General features: G+C 36.2%; 1 protein-coding gene across 2 annotated transcripts; it reads left to right on the top strand.

Annotated features, from left to right (window-relative positions):
* Nucleotides 1-1518: 1518 nt before the first annotated feature.
* LOC128993530 (zinc finger CCCH domain-containing protein 13-like) lies at nucleotides 1519-20032 on the top strand. 2 transcript variants are annotated; one of them, XM_054417499.1, is made up of 13 exons: nucleotides 1519-1632; nucleotides 2382-2532; nucleotides 4052-4194; nucleotides 4455-4587; nucleotides 5160-5231; nucleotides 6123-6224; nucleotides 6740-6816; nucleotides 7459-7543; nucleotides 13075-13232; nucleotides 14114-14865; nucleotides 15652-15719; nucleotides 17422-17491; nucleotides 19903-20032. In XM_054417499.1, exons 2-13 carry the CDS (start codon nucleotides 2382-2384, stop codon nucleotides 19919-19921), a joined length of 1830 nt encoding a protein of 609 aa, XP_054273474.1. In that variant the 5' UTR covers nucleotides 1519-1632; the 3' UTR covers nucleotides 19922-20032. The 2 variants fall into 2 exon arrangements, with proteins under 2 accessions (XP_054273474.1, XP_054273473.1); XM_054417498.1 differs by lacking the exon at nucleotides 1519-1632 and adding an exon at nucleotides 1712-1758.
* Nucleotides 20033-20279: the final 247 nt, after the last annotated feature.

Below are 20279 nucleotides of genomic sequence, written 5' to 3'. Positions count from 1 at the left end.
GCCTTTATAATCTCTTGTCTAAACACTTGAGTCCAGACTATATAGTATACCGTTGGTATAAAGTAGTGAAGATATTGTATTAGAGAATAATTTTCATCCTTATAGATCAGCCGATAGAAATTTGGAAATAAATTACAACAGTTTGAGGAACATATATAAGTGGATGATTCCATATTAAAAAATTAAATTACAATTTGCAAAGTACACTGTATTAAGTAGTATTTTATTTATTGGTTTATTTATTGGATAAAGATGGACCACTGCAAGTTTTTTTATATACATTTTGGAAAGGTTTGAAATTTTACAGAAACATTCTATAGCAAATTTTCATTGTGATATTAAAAACTTCAATATAAATCCTTGAATCCTTAGAAATCACATAGGTACCTGTAACTGAAACTGATCAAGATAATTTTTTTGTAGTTAAATAGTTTTTTCGGTTTAGCCTCAATTAATTGTTGTATGTTATCCTTTGTGTTCAGCAGCTTGGTTGATGGAGCAAAGAAGGTTATAATAATTTATTCATAATAATAATATAATAAATTATGACTATAGAAAATGTTTTGTTATTCACTCAGTTTTACGGTACCTTGAATAGTTATCCACGCTCGGCAATTAAAATCTCTGCCACTCTGAACTCTCGGTTTTTCGTTGGTGAGAGCCACGTCGAGTTGGCATTTACACATACACACACACTGTGTACAAAACCAGATTTTTCGCCCATGATATGACGACTAACGAGGCATCCTCTCGGTGCCAAAGATGAGTCTCAGTCTGAGGCAGCTTTATCGTTTTCGTAGGTCTATTGCTATCATGCAATAATTTTATCATATAATGATGATCTTCACTATTTTCCTTAACGATTATGTTCAACAAGCCACTCTACTAAACTTCGAAATTATTGAGACAATCAATCACTAAGGCAAAAATGTGGTTCGGATTCCACTATAAACTGTAGATCCCTTAGTTGCCATTAGCTGTATGGGCTATTAATTAACAGCTGTGTCTAAAAGGAATGTCGGCCTTAGTCACTAACAAGACTACAAGATCGCCCCACTCACCCTACACTCATCTCCATTCATACTTGGCTTAAAATACCTACTTTGTATGGTCACCATTTCATAGAACAGTATTAACAGTAGACAAGAATCAAATTAAATCACGACCCACGACCCTCTACTTTCTGCTTGAAGTACTCCATGTCACATCATGAGGCAGGTGGCATCAAATATTTCTCACTTTACTTCCAGAATACTGTCTGGGAATAAAAAAAAAAAAAAAAAAAAAACAGTTTGAAACAGGAAACTAAACTATACGTAATGTTCTACTTCGGTTAATTATAGAACTTCTTTACATAACCAATGCCCAACCTTATTGTTTTCCATGTCTTGGCTTTTTATTTTCTAGTACCTTTGACTTTGACTATGGTTTATTTAGTTTCTTTCTTCTTTGCTTTGGTTTGATTTGGTTTGATGGTTTGGTTTGGACGGTTTGGTTTGGTTTTACTTTACTGGCTGACGACAATATCAAGACACGACACAACACAAGAGCCAATAATTGTTATCTTTATCTATTTTGGTTGTTTTTGCAAGTTTTAAAATAAAATAAAAACCTCAATCGTAATCGCGAAAGGTTAGTTTTAGTTTTAGTTGACTTAAGTTCTCACAAGGTGCCTAAATAACGTATGTGATTAGAGTAAGTTACTGTGTTTTAAGACATGATATAAACATTTCAGGACTGTACAGCCATTGACTATTGGTAAGCTTTTACAACTTAAGTTCAATAATCTGGTTCAGTGGTTCGTTTGTTGAGTTCGTTCAAGTTTAAACTGGCTAGAGAGTAAGATAGATACTTTACTACTTAATACAAAGTGAACTATGAACTAAACTAGCCTCTTGTTTAATTGATATTTGGATAAATTGTTTTATGTAATCTAGAGCTAGGCCTAATTGCTTGGTGAACTAAATAAGTTAGGCCTATCTGCTCATTCTACTTAAGTTGGGTACCATTTTGAAAACAAAATTTCATTAAATCAGGCCTCCTTATTTACCATCGATTTTTAGCAACTGATTGCAGGATCAGTAAATAGTAGCTAGGGTAGCCTAATTAACGTAGTAATTATTTGATTTAAGTCTCCCACTCAATTCTATTTATTTACCTAGGATCCTTTTGCTATTAGTTCGAACTGTCAAACACTAAGTTAACTTTTCCAGGGCTATGGACATATATATCTCTCAATCTTTGTTTACTTTCCGGGCTGAAAACGGATATATCCGTCCTGAGAAATTTATTTTCTGGGCTAAAGACAGATGCGTCCATAAAACAAATCAATATAGATAGGTAAGTTACACAAGGTAGTTTCTAAGTTATTGCATTTTCAGATGGGTAAGTTGAGAGTCACAAAAACAAAAAAAGAATCGTTACAACCTGGAATAAAAGTAAAAAAAGAAAATTCTATGAAGAAAAATGGCTGCAGAGACCATCATAAACGTTTATCAATGCTTCGTCGCCGCGTCTCAGCCCTTCTGGATGGTAAGATTGTAGGCTAGCTTAAATTATTATTATTTATTAATACCCCCGCCAGTAAACCTGTAGACTTTAGTAAATTTCAGTTTGTCTGGATTTGATTTATTTACAAATATTTCCACATTATTGTTGGCCACTTGGGGTGGTGAAAAACTACAAGCTGTTAAATACAACATTTATTTGGATAATAATTAAAGTATAAGTTACATCATACACGGCGGTCACATTGCTTTCAATTACATGAGCATGGGAAGAAACTGGAAGTTGTCAGGTTGTACAAAAAATACAAGTTAAATACGTAACCAGTTTGTCCAACCTTATTTATGACATGCTAGATTACTCATGTAACTTAATAGTAGTATATATACATATATTATAACACATACGATAGGTAGCCTATAATATATTCACCATTTAAATAATAGTTAACAAGTACTTACTTAGGTTTGCTGCTATGGGTAAGGTAAAAATTATTTTCATGCCCAAATGAGCTAAGTTAATAACTTACGTTAATAGTCTATTAAAAGGCTGTTTTGAAATAAATAAATTTGCCAAATCTGATCAAGATATGGCATATTCCTATATTCATAAACAAGCAAATTACAACAGATTTTTTCCTCCTTTAATAATAAAATGGGAATCTTAAATTTACAGTTTTTTTAAATTTTCTCCGTAGCCTTTAATTTTACAACACTTCAACACTTATATTTGTTTTTTAAATACCTACACTCTTTTCGGTGGTTCTATTGAAAATTTGACAAGATCTAGATATAATTTTGCTTAACCTCACCAAATTTTTAAGGTAAAATCCCCTGTGTCCGTAAAGTAAAACATTTACCAAGTGATAAGTTACAGTATATGCTAATAAAACCGTGTACCACCCGTTGTACTTGTCAACCTGTCGTTTTCTCTATGTAACCCTCATTGATGTGCCACGCCAGGACTACAGTACCTAAAACTGTGCATCATGAAGTTCTAATGATATCTACTTGAGTATCAATATCAGAGACTAGCTCAGCTAGTTGATGATTAGCCACTGTTGCCTAAAAGACAATGATGGTACATACGGATGCCGTTTTGTAGTGTTAAATCACCATAGTAACACTGTCCACCAGAGGTACACGTCTAGGTTTTAGGGACCACTGTGTGTACACCTGTCCACAAAGGTGTTTTTAGAAACTGTAAAAATCAAGGGGATAATTGTCAGAGCGTAGGTGTTAAGTGCAATCACATAATAAAACTAATATCACAAAAGTGTTTTAAACTTATATGAGGTACATATCTTTACGTCAACAGTTCAATTGTCGTAAGTAGAACTCGCTACATGTTTCGCCTATTTAGGCATCGTCAGGTGATATCCTAGCAAGAATGCTTTGTCTTCATCCATGATGGAGTCGTCAAGAAACATTTAAATAAATACACACACATAGCGCACGAAAACATTTAACAATTAATTAGAGTGTTTTAAACATTAATTTGCAAGGGATGGTGCAGTTACAAAATCTGAAAACTGTTGCTGTTACAGAAAAGGAATCTTTGGAGGCTAAAAATCAAGAAATCATTGAGAACTTTACCAACGAAAAAAAGCTAAACGCCGAACTGAAGAAAGATGTATTCTATTGGCAACGGATGTATCATGAAGCAGTTTTGTCCCACAATGCATTTAAGGTACAAGATTTGCCTTATTTGTCTTAAATATTTAAGATTCTAGTCTTAAAAAACTAGAATCTTATTGGTCCTGGTCTAATAGCGACTGTTTAAGCAGATAGAAGCTTTGCTCTATTCTCCTTAAAATAAGCTAAAGAATTAAAAAAATTGAAAACCATTAATTTTTGAAATTTTTTATGAATTGGAAAGGTTGTTCAATAAAAGGAAATTAAAACAAAAAAGATTTTGGACTTAGTTATTTATTGTTTTTTTTTTTTCAGGTAAAGCAGACAGACATGATATCAGTGTGCCTGAAAGATATCAAGAGTGCATTTCCCCACTTGGTTGGCCTTTCTGACCAGCTTTGTCGAAACCAGATTCGACTGACTACCATGATAAATTCCTTCAATGCTGGTGAGTCTAGATCTTTAAAAAGTTTTTAAATTATATTTTACATTCTACCATTACAACTGTGTGTGCTTAGTAATTTGAAGTTTACACTAATCTTTTTCGTGTCACAGATTATTAAGGTATTCGTCCTTGTGTTTCAGGTAAAAATTATTTAAGGTATTTTTTTGTCCAGTAGGTTACGTGTTGATGTTTCCTATTTTTTCTGGTTATTTAACTAAATTTCACCAAACGATATGATAAAACTATTGTTTGGTCTGTGGAATTTTCAGTGACCTAACACACTGAAAATTTACTCTAAGATGAAAAAAATTCTATTTGTTAAAATTTCTTAATGCAAATGCAACTTATTATGACAGTTAATATTATCAGGGCTTGTATTTTACAACATGATAAAAGATGTATTTGCAGTATCCAAATTTTTTGTTAGGATTTGCACAGTTTAAAACTTGTTTTAAGAGTTAATATATTGATTCAAAACACTACAGTTTATTTTCCAACAAAAGCAGCGATCATCTTCAAGTATTTGTTTCATAAGAGGTTTCTTTGGTAGGTCTATAAATCTTTTTTATTTGTAGAAAATGAAAATAATCCTCCTCGTGCTTTTGGAGATGACCGTCAGAGAAACAGTGACCATTCCAAGAAAAGTGGTAAGTTAAAAATTTAATTTCAAATAGGCTTACATAGATCTTTTTATTTACATATTTTTTCATCCTTAAACAGATGATTATTTTAGTGGAGATGTATCTTAGGCAAAGCCAAATATCTTAGGTTTCAGTCAGTGTTTCCACACAATCAAAATAATAGTCCCGCTTACTGGGTCGATAAATCTTGTTTAGTCCCGCTTTTAAATTGTGAAAAATTCCGTTTCATCCCGCACGATTTATTTTTTTGTTAAATCCCGAGTACTATATTTGACGTATCATGTTTCAAAAGTTGTTTTACATCACTATTATATTTTGCTACAGTATTTTAATAAATTGGAGTTAGTTTTTCTGTAAAATTTAGTAAAAAAATGAAAATTGTCATCACAGCCTAAAATCCTGTTTTATCCCGCTCAAGGTCTAAAAGTCCCGTTTCGAGATAAATCCCGCGAATGAAAACACTTGTTTCAGTAGCCAAGGAAAGGGGGTAAGGTAAGGTTAACAGATGAAGCTTATAATATAACCATTACTCTAGTAATAACTAACTATGCATCAAAACTGAGAATTATATTAGATTTACCTTTGTTGCCTGAGTTCTTGTAGGTAAGATGTTTGTGTTACTCTATTCGTTTCACTACATGCAGGAGTCCTCTTATGAATTCATCTTAATATCAGTAACCCGTCTATATTTAAACATACGCGGCAGCTAGTATCGTGGTCGAGTCGATCTGAATACGTGACGATGACACAAGGCGTAGTCACCACTCAAGATTGACTTTGTCTTAAGGTTTTTTTTTTCAATGTAGTATGACTGAATAACTTAGATTTTACATTGTAGAGAATTTTAGTTTTCTTGTTTGTTAGTCAGTTTGATTATACTTGATCATACTTTTATAGAAAAACAGATGAAGCAGCAAAAGGTGGGCCCGATGGTCAAGGGAATTCTCATCCAGAAGCCAATGATTCGACTGGAGCGAGTGATGCTACAACAGCCTCAAGGTAATTTATTCTGACGGTTTAGATTAAAAACCTCTTCATTTACAAAATTTTGCACACCAAACTACTTACAGTGTAGGTCAATGAAAGTTAAATAAATCATGTTTGAACAAGCTTACCAACTCAAGTGCAGACAAAATTCATTTTACCCTATGGTTAATGTCCACATAACATCACTAGTAAGGAAGTTATTGGTTTGATTGTGGGGAGGCTAGTAACTACTGTAAATAGTCTGAAAGCATACTTTTGGAGCTTTGCAAAGTAGATTTTTAACAATGGTTCATATATTTGTGTTATTTGTTAATAATTTATTAATTTATTTATCATTCCTCACTTGACACTGGTTGTATGAATTTACTAAGATAGGTGGCTCTGAAAGACATATGTTACATACATATATATTAACACATACCAAACACTACTCCTCAATGCATTGCGTTCATATCCAACTTGTACACTTGCCTAATCATACACCTATCCATATCACCTTTAAGCTAATGTATCTGAATCGTTTTCAGAACCTGCCAACAACGATCTTGCCTCGGACAGGGGGAACGCTCTCACTCCAATTGTAGAGGAGAATGAACAAGACACGGTAAGTTTATTTTCTATTAGAGGCTGTGCGGATAACCGAAAATTCCGGTCAGATTCGGATATCAAATTTGATATCAGGCACTATTCATTAAATATCCAACTTTTTCGGATAGACTGTAGGCTATATTATGACGTTTTAGATTGAAGACAAAATCTTCACAAGTTAATAATCATCATTGTCTCCATTTTCCAATGAATTTCAACATTACGTTTCCATCGACACAACAGCAGTCAACTACTAATCGTCTATGGAAAATATCAAAACAAGAGTGCAAGTTGGTTTTGCTTGTCATTATTACTATCTACAAGAATATTTTATCAATATTTTTAAACCCATCCCATCCCGAAAGTCAGGAAGAAAATAAAAATCCCGTCCAGAATTAAAGATATAATCCCATCCATCCCTACTTTAAACCAACAATTTCACAAACATATCAGATATAAAGTAAAAATGCAGCACTGTATGGCAAAACTCCACCTTACATGCTTTCTAACATCCTGTTGCACTCTGCTCTTCAGTTCAGTCTGAAGAGCAACATCTGCGGTTCAGTCCAAAGTAGCTCAGATTAACCGGAGTCCAATATCTAATGTAGTTGTAGTTGTCTAATGTAGTTGTATACACAGGAATTGTCAATTTTTCCAGGACTTACGCTTGGAGCAGATTTCTATGAGAAGGAAAAAACGCCGACTTGGGACGGGAGAGAGATGGCGAATGAGGAAACAGCAAGGTATGTGGGATTCCCTGATGTATTTATTTATTTATTTATTCTTTCAACGGTAACACCATTTTTACATTAGAATATACATTAATAGGATTTAATCACTTTATAAACATAGCATAATTAGGTAATAAATATGAGCAATAATAAGAATAAATTAGAAAGCAGACATGACATGCAAAATACATAACCAGTATAACAGAAAACAAAAATACATTCATACAAATACAAAAAATACAACAAAAAAAACATGTATGTTTTAATCTTAATCATTGGAAACACTAGACAAATAGATTAGCAACCTTAACCCTCAATATACAGGGATGTAATCCTGTCTCGGTCATGTCTGGATGTGCAACTGATGACAAAGCTTGGTGGGGACAAGTGCACCTTGGTGTGTTATCTTATCTAGTTATCTAGTAATCGATACTAATAGGTTTTAAAGGTTAAATGTATGTTTTGACTATTTACCTGCCTACAGGCAGATGCAGCGTGTATATGATGTAAATAAATAAAATAATTCGTAAACATTCTTCGGGTTCGGATTGTTTGCGTGTTACACGTCAAATCAGGTTTTTTGCTTCCTATTGTCCTGTCGTATAGGTTTCTCCACAAAAAACTCAGTTTGTAAGAATACAGGATTCTTGTGTTTATACAGCGGAACCTCGATAACAAGTCATCCTTGATAAAAAGTGGCAATTTTAAATCCTCTAGAATTTATTTGATCTAGTCTTTTATTTATGTTCTATTTCTAATACAAGAATATTAAACACACACCTTGTTTCAACAAACTCTATTTCCAACTAAACTAATGTTTACCAAAACATGTTTACAAAAATCATCTGTCAACAAAAGATATTTAAACACAAATAAATCATATGACTAAAAGAACATACTTAATACAACATCCCGCCTCAAGATGTCTACATCTTCATGAAGCTCGGTACCGCCTCGGTATCTTGATGGACCTTCCGTAATGGGTAACTGTGCCAGCGTCTGGACGATCACGTGAGTTAGATGGACAATTAAGGACCGTAGATGAACAGTTTGAAAGAATACAATCTTCTCCGTAGTATGGTGCAGGAACTAAGAACTTCTGGTTTCGTCGAATGGTTTTCTTGTCAATGTCCACAAGGTAGGAACGTGGTTCGTTCAATTTCCTGACTACTTTACCATGTCTACGTAGATCTGTGATCCATACCATGCTTCCCTCTTCTAATTCACTTAAACCCCTCGTTCCATGTCGTTTATCAAATTGCATCTTATACTTCGACTGGTACTTATTCTCCCTCTCAAAAAAGTCTTTATTTTCCACAGGATTTCCAACCAAAGTAGATGGAAGATTGTCTCTTATTTTCCCTCCAAACATAAGTTCTGGAATCAATGGTTCACTGTGATTAGTTGAGTTCTGAATACACACTGGACACGATTTGCTTTTTCTTTCTATTTCTTGAGAAATTCCAGGCCACCACATGGTTTCCAAAGCACGTTTCCTTGTTTTTGTGATTCCCAAGTGTCCACTGTGAAGCCTCTCAAGCATTTCCGCTCGTAGTTCATGAGGTATTATCATCCGAGTTCCTCGAAGCAATAACCCATCAATACAACTTAACTCATCTTTCACGTTAAAGTATTCTTGAATCTCATTAGGTAAACTTGATTTTCCAGGCCATTCGTCTAAAATTTTTAGCTTGAGTTGTGCACATATTGGATCCCTCATTTGTGAGTGAAGTACTTTTGTCACATTTTCATCTGTAGTGTTTATTCTAATCATACTGATTTCATGGACGAAGGCTTCCACTTCTTCTGTCAATTCGCCATCTTCATTAGCCGAAATAGGACATCTCGATAGCAGATCTGCTATGGCAAGGTCTTTTCTTGGGGTCCAGGTCATGCGATAATCGTATCTCATCATACGCATTCGGAATCGCTGTAGCCTCGGTGAGAGCTCGTCCAAATTTTGTCTTTTGAAAATTGAGACAAGCGGTTTGTGGTCGCTCTCAATTGTGTACATTTTACCCATCAGGAAACATTTTAAACGGTCACTTGCCCAAGTGCACGCAAGCGCTTCTCTCTCAATGTTACTGTAGTTTTCTTCAACAGGCATTAGAGTCCGAGATATATATGCCACAGGTTTCTTGTTTTCTCCTTCAACTTGTAGTAAAACCGCTCCAAGACCTTTTTTTGAAGCATCACAAGAAAGAATCGAGGGCTTTTCCGGATCGTAAACAGTCAAACATGGCTCTGATGATAAAATCTGTTTCACTGTGACAAAAGCTTTTTCCTGAGTTGGTCCCCAAAAGAAATCGTTTTTAGTCTTTAACAAGCTCGTAATTGGCTCTAAAATCTCACTGCAGTTCGGAATAAATTTAGCCAGAAAAGTGATCATGGCCATGAATCTCTGGACTTCATTAGCATTACTTGGGGCTGGTAAGTCCACAACTGCTTGTACCTTGCTTGGATCAGGCTTGATTCCTTCCTTAGACAGCACAAACCCCAAAAATGTCACAGTCTTCTTGCAGAACTCAGACTTCTGCTTATTTAAAGTAATTCCATTAGCTTGCACTCTCTCTAGAACGGCTCTAAGACACTCGTCGTGTTCCTCTTTCGTTCTTCCCCATATCAAACAGTCATCAATGTGCACTAAACAGTTCTTTGCCCCTTCTAAAGCTTTTGACATACGGCGCTGAAACTCTTCATGAGCAGATGTAATTCCAAAAGGTACCTTACAGAATTTATACCTCCCGAAAGGGGTGATAAATGTTGTGTAATCTTGAGACTCCTCTGCAAGGTTCAGTTGCCAGAAACCGGAATTCGCATCGATCTTGCTGAAGTACTTGGCTCCCGCAATCTGGGACAATGAAAGTTCAATCTTTGGAATAGGATAAAACCGACGTTTCACACTGTTGTTGAGTTTGGATAGGTCCACGCAGATCGTAACCCCACCTCTCTTTTTTGCGCAAACTACCATTGGTGCGCACCAATCAGTTGCGTGTTCAACTGGGACAATCACTCCTTTTTCAAGCATATTCTCTAACTGCTCTTTCACCTTGCTTTTTAAAGGTATTGGTACAACCCTGGGGGTAGATATAGCATAAGGAACTGCATTCTCCTTCATTTCTATCTTGTACTCTCCTTTCATATTTCCCAATCCTTGATATAAATTAGGGTACTCAGTAACCCAGTCAATATCTGATGAATCTACAGAAAAGATCCTCTTCACCAGGTTCAGCTCTTCACAGGAACGTCTGCTAAGAAGTGGAACAGTGATCTCCTCAGAAATATACGCATGATCATAAATTGATACACCCTTATGTTCAAGCTTCAGCCTTAAAGTTCCCAAAATATTGATTCGTTCTTTCTTCTTTGCACTGTACACAGGGGATTTGCACTTTCCTAGAGGCAGAGTCTTAATAAAATCACCAAGAACTCCTACTGGAATCATGGTTACATCAGCGGCTGTGTCAAGTTTAAATTTTATAAGCCCTAACACTTGGTTTCCACAGCTTGCTTTTACCTCCTGGGCCCAGGCTCTGTCATTGTTTTCTATATTCCCGATGAAAATCTCAGGAACCTGTAGATCTCCACAGTCTGGTTCGATTTATTTAACAACGTTTTTGTTTTTTCTCATCCACTTTTCGCGGTAGGGACAGCATCGAAAAAAATGTCCAATCTCGGAACATTTGTCACATTTGGCTTTCCTAGCAGGACATTCGGCCAGTGATCCGTGCCAATCATAACCACATTTCCTGCACTTCTTTGTATTTTCTGAATCCTCGATGTATTTCTGGTCACAAACTCCTTCTGTCCGATTCGGTTTACCGTTTTGAACTGACGTTTTATTTACCAAAAAAACATTAGTATTGGCAAGTTCACGTTTTTGGCGTTCTAGCTCCTCATGTTGGCGCAAAGTATTAATTGCTTTCTCCAGAGTCAATTGAGATTCCAGCTGGAGTCTATCACTCAGACCCTCATCTTGCATACCAATAATGAGGACGAGAAGCATCATCTCATCATTTAGTTCACCCCATGCACACGTTTTCGCAAGGCCATGCAAATCTGTTATAAATTTTTCAGATGGATCACTCCCTTGCTTGTGTCTCAAAAATTTTGATCTCTCATAAATTATATTCCGTCTTGGCACAAAGTATTCATCAAAGGCCCTAAGAGCCTCGTCATAAGTATTAGGTTTTGGTGAAAACGAATCGAAAATATCTTCACTTCTACTACCCATTACAAACAAAAGTACATCGATTTGCCGAGCGTCGGAAGTGCTATCCAGACCGCAACCCCGTCTGTACCTTTGAAAGCGATTCCTCCAGGAATGCCACTCATTCGGAGTAAAAGAGAACGTTTCTGGAGTTGGTAACGTGATATTGACCATCGGAGTAGGAGTATACATAGCTGCATCATTTTCTCGGTTCGTATGTCCCAATGCAAAACCTCGTGACTCATCTTTAGTCTTTCTAGAGTCCCTTTCTGAAACGTAGTTGAGTTCACTTTGGGTGTCGTCCTCACCGTTATCCTCATACCTTTGCCTCCGAGTATTTCGTTTTTTTCTGCCCTTACTTGACATTATGTGTGGTTTTAGACTTTCAGTTCGATAAAAATCCACTAAGCTGCCACCATGTTCTATTTCTAATACAAGAATATTAAACACACACCTTGTTTCAACAAACTCTATTTCCAACTAAACTAATGTTTACCAAAACATGTTTACAAAAATCATCTGTCAACAAAAGATATTTAAACACAAATAAATCATATGACTAAAAGAACATACTTAATACAACAATTTATATTCCCTTAGTCTTGTAATCAAGGTTCCACTGTAACACAAGAGTAAATTGCATAGTAAAAACAATGAATAATCTCTGGGACTTAAATGGTTGAATACATTACTGTAGAAACTTGTTTACACGACCTTCATTGACAACCCGACAACCTCGATTACAAGTCCACTTTTCAAAACCTTTAAAAACCCATGACACTCAATGTTAAATTAACCTCTATAAAACAACTGTTTCTATTCAAACAACCACAATAAATCCCGAGGCAATTCAGAACCTCCATGACAGTCGTTTTGAGAAGTCAACCTTCGTAATACGACTCTACAAAACTGTATGGAACAATTCACACGGAAATTTGCCAGAACAGATGTTTTCGAGGAAACAGTGTCAACTCAGCCTAGAGCAAGTAAAACACCTACCCCACTACCATTTTTTAGAAAATGATTTATCTTTGATAGCTTAGTAGGGAGGCTATTCATGTGGTCTAAGTCTTTACTGCATTACCAATCATCCATTGTTTTATCTCAAGTCCAGTATTTGTTCTTGAATCAATAACTGTACTAATAGTGCCTAGGAGCCTTGTGAGCAAGTCTAAACCAACGATATAAACAGTAGTTCTTTATATCGTAGGTCCAAACAAACAAAAATCAATGACTTTTGATTAGTAATGTATGAACTGTAGGCCTATTAAATGTACCACAACTCAAAAACTAAACGGTATTCTTTTTTCCTTCAATTTTTCTCACTTCACAGAACAACTGGAAAATGAGCGAGAAAAGGAGCGAGAGCGGGAGGCAGGGAACCAACGCCACCCTGTGTCAGAATCGAGTGATTCGGAAGATCAAGTCCCCCTCCCCGTCATACGACTGAAACAAATCAGCGGATTGTTGCTGAGTCCCAAACTGCTAGAGGTATGACTCCGAAATAATGTAAAGCAATTCAGTTGAAATGCCAGTTTCAATTAACACTAAAAATGTTACATAATAAACAATTGCAATGGTAAATCAAGTAGTGTGGGTGTGATCTTGTGTGAGTGGGATGATTGATGTCGTGTCTGAGGATAATTGGCTTACGAACATTCCTGAATAGTTGCTCGAAAAGCAGATTTTTTATCTTTTTAACAGACAATTGCTTTTCTACCACAGTACTTGGCTAGAAATTCCTTTTTTTATTCCTATAATTTTAAATACATACAAAACAATTATTTATGAGGAAACATGATACACAATGTAGAAGATATTACCAACTTTATTGTACGGATTACTTGAAAGGGAGTTCAACTAGCTGACTTGGAATATTTAAAATTCAGTGGTAGCTACTTAATACAATTTCACATAACATAACTCTGACATTTTGTCCCACTGTAAGACTTGAGAAATGTCAGTTAAAAAGAAAATCTATCATCACCCTCAATCTCAATGTTACTAACTGTTAAACATTTTCTGTCTACTAAGGAAAAAAAAAACTCCAATAAGAGATACAAAATATAAAAGCCATTGTCACTTACCAAAAATTACACTCTCTAGAAGTGTTAAATATCAGTATTAGTATTAGTTTGTTATTTTTTGTAGTGTAGTCCCCTGGACTGTGTTTCCCTAGGTAATCTCGCTGGACCGTTCCAAACTGATGGCTCTTTAATAACCTAATGATTGAATGAAAATACTTGTTTATTTGAGGAAATTTCAGGTTCACATGGTCCTTTCTTACTAGATTATGCTACTAAAATGACTTTTCCTTGGATAAGTCTATAGTTGAAATAAGGTTTAATCTACAAATCAGCTATTTTACACAGGTGAACAGATCGAGACCCAGTGAAGGGAAAAAAGGAGGTGGGCGGCCATCAGATCGTGACAGTCGTAGACCAAGGAGCGAAGACTCTGACGGTTATATACCAAGGACTAGCGAAGGCCCTGATCGTCATAGACCGAGGTCGACCGATGATCCACAGGAAGGGTGTAGCTGGATGCACAGCACTCCTCACTCCAGCCAAAAACAACAAAAGAGGAAACCCGAGACATCAAGTTCGTCAGAGTCGTCAAACGAAGAAAGCGAAGTTGAAGAGAAACAACGTAGCAGCCTGGCTGATTCTTTATACAAAAAGAGTTTTGGCAAGAAAAACAAATCTAGCGGATCTTCAACAGCGAACTCAAGTCTCGATGTGTCAAATACCTCTAAGGCTGAAGCGGACTCTACGAACAATGTTGATGTAGTGTATGTCAGGGAATCAGCTGTCGATGATTCTCTCGGTGTAAGCAGAAATTCAGCTTTATCCAGTAGGAATTCATCCAGGACCACTCCTGTAGCTTCCGCTGAGCCCTCAAGGTCAACTCTAGGCCAAAGACAGTCCAGCAGCTTTTGTAACAATTGCACTCCAATCACGAGTCCGGATGTATCGGGGAAACGGATCAGAAAACCCAAAATACATCTCTATCCGGGTGAAGAAGCCTCGTCGGATGTCGTCCCCAAATCCAAGAAAGGAAAAGTTTCCGGAACCAGTAACAAAGCTGTGAAAAGTCGACCCTCTACTGGTAGTAAGAAGAAAAGGTAATTGCTTTCTTTGAATCAAGACTATTTAATGTACTTTTAACTGAAAAGCCACATTGAAATTCATCGTTGAGCCCCTGAGCTGGAGATAATTATTGTAAAATATATTAATTACACCAATTTAGCTCAAAATTCTGAATAGTGAGTTTCAGGACATGTTTCGATACGTTAGTGAGTTTCATCATCAGCTGAGTAGCCTACTTGCGAAGGACACTAATGTGTCAAAACATGTGTCACCATTCAGAATTTTGAGCTGAATTGATGTTAGTAAATTGATGTAAGTATCTTACAATGAAATGTCACATTCTAATAAAAGTGTAATTTGCTAATATTTTTGTTTAGTTTGATGAATTACAAGCCTATACACTAAAATACAGAATATGTAATGAGTTATTCATATTCTGAGTCAGCAATACACATAAAACTATTTTATATATGAAGTTTACAATACTTTAAATAAAAGATTTTCTATAATAATACAAGCAAAAATCACACAAAAGTCTTATATGAAGCTGAATGATATTTAACTCACTCCAGTTTTTTTTTTTAGAACAATCTAGATTTATTTTCCTAAGCCCTTCCTCATGTTTTTGAAAGTCCCAACCCCAAATTGAAATATTAAAACTGCAATATGCATGTTGTGCACATCATTTGTATATTTTATCTGAAGCGGTCCTTAGTTTTGGTGTAATAGAAGGACACACAGACACCATCTCTTTCTGTAATATAATAGACAGCTTTTTTGAGTTTAAAAATCACTATTACTATAAAAACCTCTTGTTTCAGTTCCATTAAGAAGAATTCAGTCGAATCATCAAGAACTTCAGTAACTATGCGTCTGTCACAGGACACAGGTCTGTATGGGTTAAGTTTGGCTGTTTTGAGTTTCTTTTATTATTCTGAATACCATCCCCAGAAAGCTGTGCAGTGGATCGTTGAGAATAACATGTTGTAGATGAATATGATTTAGCCAATTAATTGATCTCTTTAGCCCTCTACATTTGTTCCAAACTTCAACTCCATTTTGGAAATAGTTTTTTTAAGCTGATTTATATTTTTGTAATGTATCTATACGATAGCACTGACTTAAAAATCAATAATTTGCAAAAGAGCCCAAAACAGGTTTTAAATGGATGTTATGTGTTCTCCCCGTACGTTTATGGTTTGGCAGACACAGGAAAGCTGACAGTTGAGGACTCTCAGTAATACTACATTCACTCTTGTGCGGGGAAATGGGATTTGGAGGGAATAATGGGGTAATTCTAATGGGTAGAGGATTGCGTGCTGAATCTGCTACCAATAATTAAGTTAAAATGGAAGATTGCCAGGGAACCGAGGGACGGAGATCTTTTACATGGATCAGAAACACTTCGCTAGCCAGCTTTGATTTATGCTAATTGAACTAACTAACTAAATACATCCTTCCAAACACTGAGTGCTAAAAATGGTGAATTGGTTGCTGATACTGCTGAGTGAATTGAATGATATTGGTTGGAGATTTAATTACTGAAAGGCAAATATCTATGAATTTAACTGATATAAGGTGGAGAACAATCTGGGGAGATGTGATTAAATTTTATAATTGAAATGGTCTGATGTGAGACACATTGAACCATGTAAACGTTAATTCCTACATCTCAAATATCAGGCTTGCTTCCTAACTTAGCCAGACATTTTAATTTATCTATCTCTAACTAAACATCTTAAACTATAACTTAGCCGGTATTGGTAGTAACGGAGATCCTTGATCGGTTATTTTTGTGTCGAGAGCCTTGATGTAAGAGGAGTGAGGGTTGGTAAGGAAGGAGGGGGAGAATGTTCTTGCAGTCGCGGCAGGTTACGATCTTGACATGTAGCCCTGCTTCGCGAATGCTCACACTATAAAAAATACAGCTTGCTGCTATGCGTTACAACTTTACATGGAAGTTTTAAGTTCCATATTACACTTTTTGACTTGCATAATCCGATCAAATCACAAATAAAAATGTCTTTCATTCATATTGTACATAAAGTACATCAAATGACGTCGAAATTAGTCTACTGTAAAAAATAAAAATATTCTTCAAACGTATATAAAGACAAAGACGGCAAGTGGCGCTTTGACAATTGTTTTTTGAATTTTTCAAAGATTATTCTCTTTTAGCGAATTTACCCATATAGGGAATAAGCTATTTTTATGTAGGTCTACTGAGGAAGTCTATATTATAAAACTTAGCTCCAGCATAAGAAGTCTTTTTTTCATACAAGCCTAATCTGTGGGCAGGAGTTGCTATTAAACCTCAATTTCTTGTATTAATAATTGTGACATGCCCCTAATAAATGTAAATCTGTGAAATTTTGCAATAAATAATTAAATCAAAAATATACATGCTATATAGTGTATATGGTCATTATAAGTCCTGGTTTTTATATGTAGTAAGCTAGTCTAGTAGAGCGTAAGACTTCAGTCCCCGAAATAGCCCTTGCATCAAAAACATTAATGTTAGACAACCTTCTCTTATTCTTAATGACGGTTTTTTGTTTACAGTATTGAAAAAGATGATTTAATATTTACAGGTGAAACCGAAGGAAGGAATTCACGAAGAATGAAAACCCCGATATCATACAAGGAACCTCCAGCAAATAAGTGAGTTATGTAGTAACAATACTAACCTAAACAAGTAAACAATAGTCACTGTTTGAAGGCTTTTGAATCGTGCCGATAACATCTGCTTTGATGAAGGAAAACTGAGTAAAAGATTTCTTTTGTAAATCCCCTGTTTGCAGCAACATCTTATTGCAAAGTCTGCTGTCAGGTTAGTCTACAAGCCTACTGTTCCAAACCATTGCACATGGCTGCCATTTTATCTGTGTTTGAATATGGTAATTAGAATAGGGAAAATACTATAGTGTAAACAATTAACGTTTGCTGCAGGCCACTACAGCTCTAGTGAGTGCTCTAGTTCCTTGCTGCCACCTTAAACGCTCACCCCTGAGTGGGACATTGCCTACATTCCATTCAATTTGTGAGCAGCAGCACACAGGGAAGAACGGTTATTTTATATCTGCATTTAGTTTGGAATGGGTGCTTTATTATTAGTAACAATTGATATAGGTTGGTAGTAAATTTCCCGTAAAATTTTTCTGGCAAACTTAGAAATCAACTTTTTGTCCCGTCTTTTTCCCTCCAATTGGCAATACAATGGTAATAGCTAGTTCCATACAGTGCTGCCATCTGTGAGTGTTTCAGCAAACTACGTTGACTCTCGTCATAACGCAGAACATCACCGCACACAATTTGCTGTTTGTCAGATCAGGCCCGCACTGTCCCTCCGGGTAACGTTTCAGTACATTTAAAACCCAACAATTACGATTAAAAATAGTCTGAGTAAAAACTCTGTCGTAAAATATCTCATATAAATGCGCAGTTTAACACGTACGATCTACTACACAAGGCAACGTCGACTGCAGTCAGAATAACACTTGATGCGGACGCATGATGCTTCACTGCAGTACCGCTAAGGTCATAAACACTGCCGCACCCCTTCCCACTCACAAGGGTGGTGTAGCAGAGGAGTGGGGCGAGGGCGTAGTCGTGCCAAAGAGCAGGCCCGTTTTTGACCCTGTCAGTGCCCTAGGCACAACTAATAGTAGCGCCCCTTTCCAATATATATAAACAGGGTGTCCACCAACCGGAAAATCCGGGAATTATTAGTGAGTTTTTCTTTACTGGGAACTATGCGTGAATTTTGTATTTCTACCTGGAATTTTCAATTTGCCGCAATCGCACATGACAACATAGTGACGTTTCCGTGACTGCGGTAGACGATAATATGTCTACACACGAAAGTGGAGGGATGATCAGAATTTTCCACAATCACGGAAGACAATGATAATGGACAGGAGCCGACCGCAGGAAACAGCAAGAATTGTGCCACCAACGTGGAAGACGATGATGATCTCCACACGACTGCAGGATTTAACATTTTTTGCCACAATCGTGGGAGACGATTACGATGTCAAAAGGACCGTGGGAGATAAAATATTCTACACGGCCGCGAGGGATGATCAGAAGTATGCTGTGATCACGCAAGACAATAATAATGTCCACATGGTCGCGGGAAATGATAAGAATTTTGCCTCATTTGCTGAAGACGATGTTGATCTCCATATGACCGCGGGAGATGATTACCATTTTACCGCGGTAGACGATTATTATCTCCTCAAGACCACAGGGTACCTATGTTCATATATTGCTGCGATCATGGGAGACGATTACGATGTCTACACGACCGAGGGATTATCAGAAGTTTACCGCTATTGCATGCAAATACAACCACAATTTTTCTATTTTCCAATTTTTTGGCGTCCCCAAAAAAGCCAATTGCCTCGCGCCCTAGGCACGTGCCTACCGTGCCTATTTGGTAAATCGGCCCTGCCAAAGAGCCTAACCTGAGTTGTGAGTGTTGAGTGGTTGTAGTATAGTGTAAGTGCCATAATTCATGTAATATTTAGAAATGGTAAAATAAAACAAACGGTAGACATGGTTATCAGTTCAGTTTGTGTTTAGTGAACATTTGGCAACACGTAACGTAAGTAACGAAACCTATAAAAATTCATCAATAAATGAACAAGCAAATCATACAATTTGCTTGTGAGAGAATAGCTCAAAACACGTTTTTAAGACTTAATTTTTCACAAATTTTCCGGACCCCCCTCCACCCTGGGGGATATGGAAGGCTGGATGACAGCGCCCTTTTAGGTGTCCCAGTCCGGCCCTGTGTCAGATCCAAATATTTGAAAGCCAGACAGGTTCGCTCGACGATGAGCTCCACCGAGGCTACACCTGCCATTGATGGGGCTGCAGCGAATGTGTTAATTTTAATTCCTATAGCTAATTAATCCTATCTATTATCTAATATACTAACGGCAAGCTACTAAACATAAAGTGTTTCTCCAGAGTGTCAATTGTGTTCTAACACAAATATTTAGCATGCACAGATAAACTATAGAAACTAATGTCTTTCTGTAAAATTATACAAATTCCTTTTGTTTCAGGAAAATGAGAAGACCTTAACGAGACTGACTTTAAAAGTAGTGATTGTATTATCTTGTATGCCGAGTGTAGATTTCACTTAAATTATTTGTACATAAAGTTGTGTTTTTGAAATAAACATTTTACAATTAATGTTTGCTCATATCAATAAATGATCTTTTCATCCTTTTAACCCGTCAGGGCGGTGAAATCCTGTAAAAGTTATATTTCTTACAGCAATGTTTGTAATCCCACCAACTCATATAATTACTCCTGTCCCTTACCCATTGGAATGGTTTCCCTTATAAAAGAAGAAGGTTGTTAAATTTTAATGTCATTGTCAGGATTAAAAAAAAACAATAATTAATTTTTGGAAACACCAGTTTGTGTGTATAAAATT

The sequence above is a fragment of the Macrosteles quadrilineatus genome, unplaced genomic scaffold (assembly GCF_028750875.1).
Source record: "Macrosteles quadrilineatus isolate MER2022 unplaced genomic scaffold, UCM_ALF_1.0 Scaffold_4__1_contigs__length_99947679, whole genome shotgun sequence".
Classification (NCBI taxonomy): domain Eukaryota; kingdom Metazoa; phylum Arthropoda; class Insecta; order Hemiptera; family Cicadellidae; genus Macrosteles; species Macrosteles quadrilineatus.
Note: the sequence above shows the minus strand (reverse complement) of the source record. Positions and strands in the feature narration are given on the sequence as shown.

Excerpts from the sequence above, each read along its gene's own strand:
- LOC128993530 (XM_054417499.1), top strand. The coding sequence starts at position 2,382 with ATGGGTAAGTTGAGAGTCACAAAAACAAAAAAAGAATCGTTACAACCT. Across the intron at positions 4,195-4,454 it reads TGTCCCACAATGCATTTAAG|GTAAAGCAGACAGACATGAT; the intron begins GTACAAGATTTG and ends TTTTTTTTTCAG. Across the intron at positions 13,233-14,113 it reads TGAGTCCCAAACTGCTAGAG|GTGAACAGATCGAGACCCAG; the intron begins GTATGACTCCGA and ends TATTTTACACAG.